The sequence below is a fragment of the Juglans microcarpa x Juglans regia genome, chromosome 8S (genome assembly GCF_004785595.1).
Source record: "Juglans microcarpa x Juglans regia isolate MS1-56 chromosome 8S, Jm3101_v1.0, whole genome shotgun sequence".
Classification (NCBI taxonomy): Eukaryota; Viridiplantae; Streptophyta; class Magnoliopsida; order Fagales; family Juglandaceae; genus Juglans; species Juglans microcarpa x Juglans regia.
In genome coordinates this window covers 1,397,606-1,413,699 of record NC_054609.1, presented here as the reverse complement: position 1 = coordinate 1,413,699, position 16,094 = coordinate 1,397,606, and the positions used below count along the sequence as shown (strand labels likewise).

At 38.2% G+C, this 16,094-nt stretch overlaps 1 protein-coding gene across 1 annotated transcript; it reads right to left on the bottom strand.

Moving 5' to 3' along the window:
• Positions 1-408: 408 nt before the first annotated feature.
• LOC121244686 lies at positions 409-2,456 on the bottom strand. The gene is made up of 5 exons (XM_041142859.1): positions 2,055-2,456; positions 1,760-1,969; positions 1,558-1,650; positions 997-1,092; positions 409-857 (listed from the first exon to the last, which is right to left on the bottom strand). Exons 1-5 carry the CDS (start codon positions 2,304-2,306, stop codon positions 480-482), a joined length of 1,029 nt encoding a protein of 342 aa, XP_040998793.1. The 5' UTR covers positions 2,307-2,456; the 3' UTR covers positions 409-479.
• Between the last annotated feature and the right edge of the window lie 13,638 nt (positions 2,457-16,094).

The window sequence follows — 16,094 nt, the reverse complement described above, 5'->3', positions numbered from 1 at the left end:
TATTCAGATTCTAACAAACCTTTCTTACTTATAACCAGAAAAAGCTTCCTATTTGACAAAAAAGTTATGTGTACCACAAATTCATTGGAGAAGGAATCAAAGAATTACATAACTTATACATTGTACCTTCAATATACTGCACTGCCAATAACCCATCACCTAATTGCCGTTCAAGGTGTTGAAAATTCATTTAAGCCCATACCAGTCAGCAAAAACATCCAACAGCAAAAAGTGAATTCAGGATCTACTCATCAGGATGCTAAATCCCTAACTTTCTATCCCCTCTACAAGTCCAAAAAATCCCACCGACTGCCCACACCTCTCCCACAGCACAAAAATAGACAACCTTTGTCTTCATATATATATAAATATATATATATATATATATCTATTTCACATATTGGCCACCCACGATCTTTCACATCCAAAAACTGCCCAAAATATACAAAAAAGCCCTTCCCTCCTTTCAAAACCAAGGTTCACTGGGTCTCTCCAGAAGAATGGAGAGACCCAGGGGAAGGATGGAAATTGAAGAAGAACATCCTCATCATCTTATCAGTTTCATTTTGCCTCTCATGAAGTTCTCGCAATTCATCCTTCACTTCATCAAGCTGCGTCTTGTAAACTTCGGCATCTTTCTTATAATTGTCGGCATCTTTCTTATGTTTTTCAATTAACGCAAGGTACTCTCTTTCTCGTTCACGGTCCCGTTGTCTTGTCGACTCCGGGATGACCATCTCGCCTAGCCCCCTTGCGTATCCTGGTCTCTGACCAAGTACCTCCCTAAAAACACTCGCAGCTGCCTCATCGGTGCGTTGTTCAGGCGCTAGACCATCCATCTTGCCAATCATCTCCTTCTACACATGTAAATTATTTATATGGTTACTCTTAAGTCTTGTATGGGCCATGAATAAGCCACTTACTCAAAGATAAAGTAATTGACCAATTTGCCTTTTTTGTTTCAACAAATAGTTTTGAGTTTGCCTTGGTACTCACATAAGTGTCTTCAGCGGCTGTGGTGACAAATCTACCATTCTTCTTTGACCATCGGGTCTCCTTATAGAACTCCACCAAATTCGCATTCGTAGCCCGCTACAAGTGTGTGGAATTAAGAATATTATTAGACCGAAAGATTAGCAAAAAGGGCCAATCATATAAAAAGACCCATGTACTTACAACCACACAAATGCTTCAATACAAATCAGCTTATCTCGAAGATACCTTACGATGCACATGAGTGGACATGAACATTTCTGAACAAATGCCCTCCACAAATGCAAGTTACGAGATTCAGACTATATTAAACCAATTGCAAACAAAGCTTCATATTGAAGATCAATCATCTTTGAACTTTTCTACCGACTTAAATTGTATGGAACTGAAAAAATAGTTCAATCTCTCAAACCGAGAGCCTCTATCCGTCTCTCTTTAATTGAATCCCATCTCTCTGTTCAAAGACTTCCCAGAGAATAGAGAGATAGGAGCATACAAGTTACGATGCAAATGGGTTGTGAGCATACAAGAGTGACCAACCAATCCATTTAATAAAGAATGTACCTTCTCCTCCAACATCCTCACAAACGATTTGCGGCCAGTTGTGTGGTTAACAGTTTGCCTATTTCTATTCTCCCGATTTTGTGCTGAGATTTTCTGTCATTAACACACAATGTTAGCTTACACACAAGTTGCATAATAAAATTAAAAGTCATGTTAAGTTAAATTTCATATGTTTTTTTTATTTTGAATAACCAATGTATACCTTGAAGTTGTCGGTTCCCCACCTCTCACACAACTTAACCCAAACGTTGTCATTGACCATGGTACACCCAGAAGCCAATGCTTCTGAGTGACTGCCGTACGATAAATATTTTTTGTGTAATTCGTGATGAAATGCATTGAACCGCTTACGCAACTGCTTCAAGACGGCCAATCTATGATTCTCCTGATCCCAATCCAACACGAAGTCACCCTACATGGATTAACCCAAACGTTAACGTCATCTTGTTTTGTACGCCCACTTCCTTACCCTCAATATGAAATAACAATGTTCTTACCCTCACACGTTCGATCAACTCGTTCTTTTCTGCATCAGGCACATCAGTCCACCTCGCATAACTCATGTCGCAATGTTGTTTTACTATTTGTGATACCCGTGTGGTGAACATGGATGCGTTCTCGCAGCACGGGGCTGTTTCACCTTCATTAATCTTCAAAAGCACTTTCCCGTACTTTCTCGCTTTCTCAAACTCAATACACTTAGCAGGCCCACGTCTACGTTTGGGCTGTTCTTGATTCGCGACAGGCATTGTGGGAGATGTCACATCTGTATTTCAAGTTCATAGAAAAAAAAATACGAATATGAGATCATGATTCATATTTAATCTTTGTTGTTTACACATAATGTCCTACGGGTTTTGTATTGGAAAAAAGAATAAAAATGATGAACTGTACCGATATTGTCTCCATTAGATGGGGGTTCTATTCTGAATGATGATTCTCTATTCGGCCCGGGGGGGGGGGGGGGGGGGGGGGGGGGGGGCATTGGAGTTGGACATGGTGGCTCCCATGGATGACTGGGAGGCTGCGTTGAGTCATCCGATCCTGACGGATCTGCATCTGAGCTAGTGGAATGGTATGAAGCGATGCGAGATCCACGTGGTCGACGGGCTCTACATGTATATGGTACAAATCGTCGAGCACGAATACCTCGTGCAGCCCCTCTTCCTCGAAAACTGTCGCCCATCGCATCACCTGCATTTGTATCACATCTTACGAATGAGTTACAAAAAAGCTTTTGCCCTTTATCAAATCATATTAAATACCTTAATTGAAACGTGACTCTAATACCCATTGGAGTTAGATGACTACTATCTACAAACCAAATGATGGATATTTTATTCGCTGTCTTCATGATACACCTATATATATAGCAATCTTTTTCAAAATTGTAATATGATTGAAAAACAAAGTTAAATAGCAGGGTTTTCGTTTGTTGCAATCACGTAGCATACATGAAAAAGATCACACAACCTACTATAAGAAAAGAACTTAATCGTTGCATATCTACCTTGAATGTTGATGCTCCTCATTTCTTGCAGGATAAATGCAACGCCGTCTTTTTTCCCCCCACCTGAGATGCAATAATATATGTCAGAAACGCAACATAATGACTTAGAAATATCACAAATATAAAGTTGTGTTAAGATAAACTATAAAACACACAATATTCACTTAATTATTAATGAGGTCTCCTCATACATGGGTTGTAATTTATGGTTAATATGGTACAAATCAACACCGGTTTTGTAGTTTTCTTTTATTAGTTATAGTTAATGGTAACTTATACTTTGTTCATATGACTCACACGTGAAACTAAGTTTCAGACTATATTAAACGTCTACTTGTCAAATTTTCCCAACCAATATCACCTCCTATTCTTATAAATAAATAGACCAATTTGGAACTAGAGGTAGCTATCATTATAACTACATTCATAGTAAATGTGCATTCAGGATCTATGACTTGAAACATCTATTGATTATGGAAAGATGCAAGTGACTTGACCCAAAATGAATGAATCAAAGGTAACTTGAGCATTATAACTTATTTGAAAAGGAACATACATGTAAGTATGTGTAATTTATATCTGACACATACCCATTACAAAAAAAAGTTAACTATGGAATAAAAGTGCATCAACTTTTCAGCTGGTTGACTATTCTGACACAAACTCGTCGTCTGTGGGTAGGTCATCCTCATCTGAATATTCCCCATCACCATACGCATCTCCTGAACTAGAAGCAATCGGGCCATCGTCAATAAAATCTGTTGAATCCATGTTTTGACCAACCAAACCAGTGACTTCTCGTGCATCAATCAAGCTAGGCTCTATATCATTCCTATTCAATGGAGTTGACACGGGACATCCATCACAATGCAATGGTGCATAATCATATGATGATTCATTTTCTTGATAGGCATCATCATCACTTGATTCGCCATCAATATCTTCTAACACCCTTGGCACCGGTGGAATGTCATATACATCCCTATTCGTGTACTTTTGCACCACAAACCATCTCCCTTTCGCCCTTATATCTCTAATATAAAAACACTGGGAAGCCTGGCATGCTAACACAAATGGTTCATCCTTATACCAAGTCCTGTCCATGTTGATACTGGTCATATGGTTATCAACTCGTATCCCTCGTCTTGGATCACCAACGTCAAACCAATCACACATGAACAAGTACACCCGATGCCAACCCATATAGCGTAACTCCACGATATCATTAATAACACCGTAAAAGTCAACATTATTTGTACTTTCATCACCAGTTACCAACACCCCTGAATTTTATGTACGCCTTTGAAGTTCACGCTGTTTTGTATGGAACCTTTTGCCATTTATAATGCAAGCAGCATAAGATGCAACCTTAGGTTCAGGACCGCAAGCTAACGCATACAGATCAGCAGTCACATCGAGTGGGTTGGTCCCTCTCTGGTCATGAACCTACAACAATATTGGTGGGAGGTAATTCCTTATAGTTTGTTAATTAACTTAGTCAGAAAAGATCGAGTTCATCTAACTAGAGAGGGAGCAAGCTAACTTACACGTTTCCTGAACCAAGTTGGAAACTTAGTTTGATGTGTTCGATTGATACTCATTGGGCTATGCACCTTACATTTCTCGTAGTGCTCCCTGCATTTGGAGATTATTTAATCATCTAAACATTATATCCCAGTTACGTAAGGGACATACACTAATGATGGGTTGTCAACGAAAAGGCATAAGAAAAAAGTTCAAACTTGAGAGATAATGGATGCTTACTCTAGGTAGTGTCCAATCTCAGCGCAGTTGTTGAGGACGTACCATATGGCTTCCTTGAGGAGTTTATCTGATAATTTCAAGTTGGAAGCCACACCCATGACACGAACTTTCTGGTTGAAAATCTTGAATCCATCTATATTCTCCGCTTCTCCACCATCAATGTTGCGGTCCATTCGAGTAAACTTCGTCTCAATATCTTGGAGATACATTGAGCAAAAAGTCAGGCATTCGATGTGAATATAGGCTTCGGCTATTGAGCCTTCTGGGTGAGCTTTATTCTTAACATACCGCTTGAACTTGCCGAGATACCTCTCAAATGGATACATCCACCTGTACTGTACTGGACCCCCAAGTATGGCCTCACGGGGTAAGTGGACAGCTAGGTGGACCATGACATCGAAAAAAGATGGGGGGAATATCATCTCCAATTTGCATAGAATTGTAACAATATCAATTTGGAGTTGTGATAGGCGGTTAACATCCAGGGTTCGGGCACACAACTCCTTGAAGAAAGTGCTCAATTCAGTCAAGGCCAATGCAATATCAGTTCGTAAGTACCCACCAACAGCAATAGGAAGTAATCTTTGGAGAAAAACATGGCAGTCATGACTTTTCAATCCTTTGATTTTGCAATCACGTACAGAAACACAATGCGATATATTGGAAGCGAATCCATCTGGAAATTTCACATCGGCCAGCCATTCACAGAATTTATTCCTTTCATGACCGTGTAATATGTACTGTGCAGGTGGCATTGTAACACGTTCACCTTGGACCTTCAAATGTAATTCTTTTCTAAATTGAAAAAGCTCCAAGTCACGTCGAGAATTGATATTATCCTTGGTTTTCCCAGGAATGTTCATTAATGTGCACAAGATGTTATCACAAATATTTTTCTCAATATGCATGACATCTAGATTATGTCGAAGACGCAGGGTTGACCAATACGGTAGCTTGAAGAGAATGCTATACTTTGTCCAGTTCAACTCTTCAGCAGTGCGTTTTCTCTTTCGACCAGATTTACCAAATTGCACATTCCCAATCATCTGTAGTTGAGCAACCACATCAGCTCCTTCTAAAATCCTTGGTGGCATGCGTTGATCTTCTCGACCATTGAACAAATGTTTTCTCATTCTCCACATGTGATCTGGCGGCAAAAAACGACGATGTCCCATATAACAATGTTTTAGGCCATACTTCAACCACATGGAATCTGTGCCCACATTACAGGATGGACATGCTAATTTTCCTTTCGTTGACCAGCCAGAAAGATTCCCATAGGCTGGGAAGTCGCTGATTGTCCACATTAAAGCAGCATGCAACATGAAAGTTTCCTTTGTGGAGGCATCATACGTAGGTACCCCATGTTCCCAAAATCCAAGCAGTTCATCGATTAATGGTTGCAAGTAAACATCGATGTCATTACCTGGAGATTTTGGCCCAGGAATAATGAGGGATGTCATCATGAATTGGTCTTTCATGCACAACCACGGAGGCAAGTTATACGGAACCAAGATTACTGGCCAAATGCTATACGGTTTAGACATATTGCTGAACGGATTGAAACCATCACTTGACATCCCAAGCCTTACATTGCGAGCATCCTGAGCGAACCAACTATGTTCTTCATCAAATCTCTTCCAGGACTCTGAATCTGCAGGATGTCTCAGGCTATCCTCATCAGTCGGCCGTTGCTCTTTATGCCATCTCATATCACCTGCTATCTTTGCAGACACGAAGAGACGTTGCAACCTTGGCTTCAAAAGAAAATGCCGCAACACTTTTTGCAGGATAAGGCGTGCCTTGTGTGTATTAGGCACCCACCTTGAAGCCTTACAGTTAGGACATTTATTAAGATTAGCATTCTCCTTCCAAAACAAGATGCAGTCATTGGGGCATGCATGAATCTTATGGTAATTGAATCCCAAACCCCGCTCCAATGACTTTGACTCCTCATATGAATGTGGCAATTCTGCATCAGGAAAGGCAGACCGCAACAGGTTTAGTAGCATATCAAACGACTTTATTGACCAACCACCGAGTGTCTTAATGTGTAACAACTTCACAATAAATGACAGTTTTGAGAATTTTGTACAACCAGCAAAAAGTGGACGTCGGGCATCCTCTAGTAGATGGTCGAAAGATGAACTTGGGGAGGGATCTGGTATTGATCCACGAGTTGGCGATGGATTACCATGATCTTGGGGAACATCGACGAATGTGCTTGCCCGGATGTCATCTAACATATGGTCCATGTCATCAATGTACTCGTGGGCGTAATCAGTAACACTATCGTCACCATCGTCATTGAAACTTCGTGTTTCCTCCTCCCCATGAAATACCCACTGGGTATAATTTGGATTGATCCCTTTAATGAACAAGTGAGTCTCCACAATTTGTATAGGCAAGAAGAGATTATTACAGCATGAACGACATGGACACCGAATGCGATCACTGCCCTGAGAATGGTTTTGTGCAAGGGTGAGGAAAGTGTTAACCCCATCGGCGTATGCAGGCGAACGAAGTCTATCGGTCAAGTTCATCCAGTTTTTGTCCATCTAAAAAGGTCGAAATATACATGTTAGTTAATCGGATAACTAAGATTTAGTTATATGGAAGACGGGTAAAGAATATGAGAAAGTGTATTGTTGAATAAATAAGCAGGCGAGTATGAAGTTACTTGTATGTGGAGCACAAGAGAAGATGTTGAAAACGATACTAACCAAGGTTGTCATGAAGATCGTTGTGGAGTGACGAAGAGATAGTGATGAATGGTTTAGTGTGTTTATGCCAGGAGCAGTGAAGTGCTGTAGAAAATATATGTCAGCATGTTAAACATAGTCATATATATGTGAATATTTTTGGTATATTCTAGATCAAGGTGCATACAAAGATTCTAAGTAGATGGTCCACATACACAAGAGTTGGAAGAATTATCGAAGTTATGGAAGCGTGTAGGTAGTATGCTTGAATATTATCATTACTTATACACAAAACAATTATGGCATATATGAATTGGGTAAGCCTTTATTAAACTGCACTTGTGAACACTACGTTGAGAATTATGGCTGAAGACATGCAACCAAAACCATATCTTCTAAACAACCATGATGCCTGGATTATTAAAGATGGGCCTTGGAGGGAAACTAATGGATGGTTGGAGAACCATTATGGTCTAAGGAATTACAAGAATTCTCCTTGCACAAGATCAGTATTCTGGGCGATGTTACATATACGATGAAAGGTTAGAAAATGCCAATAGATTGTCATTGGGGAACATCTACATGTTGGGAAAAATCTGGTGGGGGGAGTCCAACAATGAAAAGATATGGTCATTTTTTTATCCAAAACCAAATATATTATTCATGTAATTTTTGTTTAAAAAGAGCACAAGGGAAGCTAAAAGAAATAAATTGACTATGATATAGCGTGTTAAAGAATAATAATAACTCAACTCCGCTGAGACTAATGTCAGGCTCGACTAGGCTCGAACACTTAACTATAACTCGAGCTGAACATATTGAGTTATTTGATCTTGCTCAGCCTTACAATCCAAAAGATTAGCAAAGGTGACGAGCTCTTACCTCAAGTTACATGTAATCAAGCAAGAAAGAACTGATATCCTGCCTAAAGTTTATACAATGAGATTCAAAATGGTATCTCATGATATAGCCAATTATAATCTCTCAAATCATTCCATTCAGAGTTAGAATAATTAGGAGTAAATAACTGGAACACATCACAAATCTGTTGAGCCGCATGGATCCAAATATCTCAAAACTCAAACTCTGACTTACACAATAATGTTCATCTGAAGGCATGGCATGCATTCATCATCTAACTAAAGATCAGAACAATATTTAGAAATTCATTCTTGGCTTGAAAGAATAGAAGTGGAAGTGGGATCCCAAGGCAGTACAAAATAACAAAATTGGTCGATGCCCAATAATTCACATAGTTAAATGCATAACTATGTAAATTGGTGATCTGCATTCGAAAGCAGGAAAATTTTAGTGGAATTGGTGCATTATTGGAAGTCTAATCTTATACTTATTTGAACCCCACCGAGAATTACCACTTGTTATCATTGCAAACACAATGGTTTGATATCACATTAACACACCTGTTCAAGCCCCACATTTCCAGTGATTCAAAAAAACAAAAGCCAACCTAAACTTCACCTCTTAATGTCTTACATATATGTACAATTACTGGGTAAAAAACAAACAAACATGTACAAACCCTAAATAAAATTAAAAAGGGAAAAGAAAGCTGGCTAGCTAATTATAATACCAAGGGAAACAAACCCTACGTTGAGTCATGATCTACTTATTGGCTTTATTGAAGTGATGATTTTGGGTAACCCTACTTATTGGCTTTTAGGAATTAATGACATTAAGCTAGCTAGCTTAATCCGCAAATAATAGCAGAAAATTGCCATCATGGTCAAATGGTTGTAATTAATATGGATATGGTAGCACTATTCTATTGATTTACCTGTAGGTACATTGCACAAGTGATGGAATTCATTTTGACCAACATATATAGATAGATATGTTATATCTATACATAACATGCTCAAGTACATGATGGCCATACACAACACCTCACACCTCCTATCCTATCCTATAGCCACTGTCACAGATTGTATTTGCTAGAAGTTAATGAAAGAGAGATGTTTGTCATGTGCAATAAATTGACAGTACTGTTCAAAGACATTGATATGTTGAAGGGCTATTGGGAAGAGAAATAATAATAGAGAGGGAGAGAGAGAGAGATCTTATATTTGTCCATGAAAAAATAAATACAAGTACTAAGACGCTTATCAGCTACATAAGCTGATTTAATTCCCCTCTTGAAGGGAACTCGTTCTTTTTTGAGTCTTTTATTTCAATATCTTAGTACAAATCAGCTTACCATAGATCTCTAAATTCCATTAACTATACATAGAAGTGGATGCTAAGGTGAAATTAATATATCCATTGGCCTTCATCTTTCTTAATCATTAGCTCCTAATAATTGGTTGTGGGGGAAAAAAGGGAAGGAAAAAAAGAAATGTTCAGAATGAAGCAATTAGGTTAAACATCGGGGGCATATTTAAATTAATGTAATCTCTAACTCATGAGCATAGGATTCATGTCCATATATGTAAGTCTATATATGGACATGAATATATCCTATTATAATATGTAATAGGATATGATCGATTTCCATATATGGGGGGGTCTACCTCTCGAATATATATGAGATGAACAACAGCTCAAAAAGCTTGAAGAAGTATTCATTTATTTAGTTATTCTGAATTGCAAATTCATGAGTAACACAAAGTTAGGGAATCACATCCAAATGAAACAACAAAACAAGGGTTAGCTAGGCCAGCCGCTAACCCTTGTTTGTTACCAAAATCCAGCTTCTAAATACTTCAGCTAGTCTTCATCAACCCTTTTGCCCTAAATATGCAGTTCATTGCATTAGTGGCACCTTTTGGACGCAAATTTTTACTATATGATCATGAGGAAGATGATTAATTAAAACCAATTAGAAGTACAAACACATTTTGCCATGCATGTCATTGGAAGCTAGCTAACTAATTTCCTGCAATCCAATCAAGAAGAAGAAAGAAGAAAAAAAAAATAAAAGGGTGCTGCTACTCTATCCCTCAAAGTAACCGCTCACTTTGACCGCAAGTGCAAAAAAATCAAAATATTAAAAAAAAATACACTTTTACATTAGAAATGAGGCAACCAATTTTTAGATAAAAGACCCACTGATTGGTTTACCATAATACGACAACCTATAATTAAAACCAAAAGAATGTAGAAGGACAAATGAAACAAAAGAATTAAAGGAGGGTAAAGGAATGGCCGGGGGTACTGCTGATCAGCACCAAAGAAACTTTAAATTGAAGTAAGTATATAGTTAGAATACATGAATGTATTCTAACTATAATCAGTTCAAGTAAACAATTAAATATTTGCATGTATAATAACTATAATCAGTTCAACGAATATACATAACCAAACGTGCTGGACTATCACAGGTCTTGATTAATAATAGTATTATACTCAAATATCCAGACGCAATAAAGATTGTATTTGATTGCAAAACTTAGCTAAAATGAAAAGAAGGTAATGATTATTCTGATGTTTGGACGAAAGGGGCTTCATTAAAATAGACAAAGACAAGTATATCATAATATAAGGATAACTAAGCTAGTACCAACGATTTCGCCGCTAAAATTCTGCAGTTGAATATAGCAGGAATTGGAAAATGTTTTGGATCCTACTCAGACTCAAACAGTTAAGAAAAACAATAACTTAACTTTTACGTGTAGATGATGGCCAGAACAAACAGATCACATAAAGGGAGACGTGGAAAATTTATTTAAAAAGTTTTGTGCATGCATCTATTAGTTTAATAATGCCAAAATTGGGAAGAACATATCTATAGTATAAGCATGACCCTAATGTATTATGTGGATGGCAAAGAGGCAGAAAGGTCAAAAGGCTTAGAGAAGAAATAAAAGGAACGATCGTGGCGCCTGACAAGCAAATGGGCACATGATAAGTACCCTTCTACAACAGGTGGAGATCAGCTAATGCATGAAACTAAGATATGCATGAAGCCCCATGTCACCAACAGTAGGAAAAAAAAGAAAATCACAATATCAGTTAATGCCTTTTTTATTATTTTATTTTTTTTATTTTTTTATTTTTTTGGTTTATCAGGTTTCATAATGATGAAAATCAAAACCTCAATCTTCAGCAAGTAATTAATTGCATTTTCAGGAAAAAATCCTTTATGTTTTCTCAGCCATGAAACTTTGAAAGTAATTAGCTTTATTGTTAACTTTTTCCTATTTTTCCTGGATAAAGAGCAGACAATCACAACCTCAAGATCCTGCAGTCACTCAGTTAACAAAGTGCCAATAAAGGCCAGATTAAAAATAAAAATGAGGGGTTATAGGTGGGTAAAACAATTAAGTTTGGTGTTGTGTCACATTCATTACAGTAAATGTAAGGTTGCATGTATTATTTCTTTTGGTTCTCTGATCTGGCTTTCTTCTTGTCATACATCAACCTAAAATGGTTTTCATTTCAGTGATATGCTATCAGTTTTTCTTGTGATGTCACCAACAATCCAAAGTAATGAATGATAGCAAAGATTAGAACATCGTAAAACCAAAAGGCCGAACACATCTTAATATGAAAAAAAAAATACCAAGACAGTTGTCACAACTCAAGACTCAAACAGTTGTCACGACTCAAGACTTATCTACACAGTTACAAACATAAGATCAGTTCCAACTCCTCTGTTCAGGAAATATAGCCACAAAAGATAATTAAGTAAAGTTTGTAACTGGAGCTGAAAATCTGCAGTACATATCCTTTGTTGTACAAATATCATCTTATCATGTAAACTCTTTATATTCTAACTTGTGGAAACAGAGAATTTATTCCGCAAAAGATTTGCCTTTTAACTTGGTATTCCAAGCAGGCAGGTTCAAGCCAACTTTTTTTTCCCTATCCATGGCATCCTCCAACAACCTAAACTAATAATCTCTCCTGCTAGCCTTTCTATTCCTAGCATCTACAATGAGTTAACCTATCAAGCTAACCGACACTCAGACATTTCCTTTCCTTTAACTGCATCACTTTGGAACGGCCATACAGTTTGTGACTTCATTTACCCATCATTTTCAGTAACTTTGAAACTGGACAGTTTGGAACTTCAAAGACAGTCCAAGGAGACAACACAAACAATGCACCAGTGAAGGGGCCATGAATAAACCAAACGAAGCAGAAAAAATCCATAAGCTACAGATCAAGAAAAAAAGGATCACTCAGATGATTTGGATGCTTACAAGCCCTTTAAGACTGCAGTGACTTTAGACACACAACAAATCAGTACCCACCAAAATGCATAATTTTTGCAATAAAGAAATCATGCGGGGATGAAGGGGGAGAGCTATTTGCAGTAAAGGGAACAACCAAATACCTGCGACGCATGAAAGATAGTCCCCACCGTCTCAATGGACGATAATCGCCGCCAATATTGGGCTTCCGAAAACAATCTCTCCACGTGGTCGATGGTGAGGCACAGACTTTGTTTCGAACTCAAAGTCTGGAATGAGGGGCCTGGATTCCGCGAAAGGAGAACCAAGAAACGCACGAAGAATGCAACGGAGAGAAATTTATCAGCTCCTAAATCGCCGAGAGGAAACAGGGGCGTGTGTCTGACTGGTAGGCAAAAATGGGGACGAAGGTAATCGCGATTTGAGGGGAAATCCGGATTTGGGGGGAAAACTGATTTTATGTGGAGGTATTGGCGCCGTTTACATTAATTGGAGATTTGCAGCGAAAAATAGCGTCGGCATTAGATTTTGACATTTTACGGCGGTTTATATCGCCGCTACTATCTTCAAAATCGCTGTAAAAATAAAAACAATATTTACGGCGAATATTTTCGCCGCAAAATAATTTAAAATCGCCGCAAAAAGAGAAAAAAAAAGTTACGGGCTGGAAGCCGCGTCGACCAAGAAGTCGCCGTGACACATGACTTATTGCGGCGATATTAATTCCAGCAGACCAAATATCCCCGCAACTGAGCCAATTTCTTGTAGTGAGTAGGGAGGTGATTAATTAAGAAAATCGCAGTTGAAAAAGCATCGACCCAAAAATTTTGTGAGAGATTGGATTGAGCCAATAAGGATAATCCAATCTCCATTATGTGTCGATGTTTTCTTTCGGCAACTCCATTTTGCTGAGAAGTATAAGGACAAGTGAGACGATGAAAAATACCATGGGAGTTAAGAAAAGAAATAAATTTATTAGATGTATATTCTCCACCATTGTCGGACTGAAATTGTTTAATCTTGCAAGAGAAGAGATTTTCCACTAACATTTTGAATTTAATAAAACAATGAAAAACTTCGGATTTAGTGGAAATAGGATACATCCATGTAAATCTAGAAAATCGTCAACAAAAATAACATAGTACCGACAACCACTTATAGAAGAAATAGGTGAGACCCAAACATCAGAATGAACAAGTTCCAATGGACTAATAGACACTCTAGTAGACTGAGTAAATGGTAATCGTTTACTTTTGCCTAATTGACAGGACGGACAAACAGACTCTTGAGAAAAGGACCCAACAACAAGTAGCTTGAAAGTAGAAATAATGTGCTTGGTCACTTGAGAGGAGGGATGTCCAAGCCTAGCGTGCCACACATCAAGAGAGGTTTTGATCCCAAAGAAAGCTACACGTGCACGCCAATTATTTTGAGAAAATTTATTCAATGCAATAAGGTAGAGTCCAGCTTCACTTGGTCCCTCCAGAAGTGTTTTTCCCGATATCTTGCCATTGACAAAGAAATGAGTGTCGGTTAGAAGAAAATAACATTGATTATCCACACAAAACTTATTAATAGAAAGCAAGTTAATCATGGCATTAGGACAGTGCAACACATCTTGAAAGGAGAACTGTTTTTGTGGAGTTTGTAGAGAAAAGGAGCCAATATTAGAGATGGGAAGGCCAGTTCCATTACCTACAGCCACCGAATCTTTACCAGTATATGTTTCCTGCAAAGACAAATTAGCAATGTCATTAGAAATATGCTGATTTACGCCTGAGTCCGCATACCACAAGGTCTCCTCTTCATGGACTATATTGCTTTGAGCAACCATGGTAGCAAGTTGCGTTGGTGGATGTCGTCCTTGATAACTGTAGTCCGTACGATGATAATAATCCAAGGCTTGGTGGCTTGTCTTTCCACAAATTTGACATGGAGTGCGATTGTAGGAGTTGGCATTGGACATAGAGTTTGAAGTGGATCCGTTAGGCTTGACAGGTTGCTGTGGTGGCTTAGAATAAGATGGCTTGTACTGGCCTTGCCGTGGTCCATTTTTAGGAGGGAAGTTTGAAGGAAAATTCGACTTGTAGCGAACTTGACTTCCCTCATTGTGATTCTTTCCAGCATGCATGGCAAAAGCTGGTTGTTCCATGACCTTTATTTGGCTTTCAATCATAAGTTCATAAGACAATAATTCTGATTGGAAATAATCAAAACTCATGGGACTATAACGTAAGGCAAAAGAGACGGAAGTGACAAAAGGATTGAAAACAGGATTTAATCCACTCGAAACATAGGAGAGAAGATCATCCTCACCCACTAGTTTGCCAACAACAGCAAGTTGATCGGCGGTAGACTTAGCTGAGGCCAAATAGTCGGTGCAAGTAGCATTCCCTTGTTGAAGAGTTTGTAGTTGACGTTTGAGTCGGTTGACGTGTGCTGGTGAGTGTGATGCATATCTTTTGGCTAGTGAATCCCATACTTGTTTGGCTGAATTTATGCCAAAAATGGAGGGAAGGACCTTATCGATCAGAGTAGCATTGAGCCAACCCAAAACTAACTGGTCCATCTTATTCCAAAGAGTATACTCTGGATTGATAGCTTGGGTCGACTTTCCTTCAGAGTCACGTGCAAATTTGCTCAGGACAGGGCTCAGAACCATCCACAAATCCAAGCAAGTCATTGTTGCGCAAAACAGGTAGCAACTGGGAGACCCAATTGAGATAATTTGTTCCGTCCATCTTAACCGAAACTAATTGAGAGAAGTTTGGGTGAGAGAAAGCCAAAGAAGCAGTAGAGTTAGCAGAAGCCATTGATGAAGAACATAAAAGAACTGGAAACGTTGGAGGCGTGAGCTATAAGGGCTCTGGTACCATGAAAGAATTTGTAAAAAGGTATTGGATCAACTCACCAAATGTCGTAAACTATATTCCATTTATATACTAATATACACTTGATTACATTGTACTCTGTACAAGGAATGAATATTGACAAGAAAGGAAAGAATACAACTTAAAAGGAAAAGAAATAAAGAAGGAAAGAAGAACAGCTATTTGCAAGACAGAAGGCACCGAATCAGTGCAAAGAATCAGTGCAGAGGATCTTGACAAATAAGGGAACTTGCAATCACGTTGCTGCTTCCGAAATATCGTGTTGACTTGTTTCACTTACAGGTGTAACATTCCTCGTTGGTTTAACAACTCAATTCCTAAAGTATGTATCTTAGTCTCATTTGTTTTCACAGATAAGATGAGATGAGTTGAGATAAAAGTTAAAAATTAAATAAAATATTATTAGAATATATTTTTTTAATATTATTTTTATTTTTTGAGATTTGAAAAGTTGAATTGTTTATTCTATTTTGTGTGAAAATTTAGAAAATTAGTTGTAATGACTAGATAGATGAGA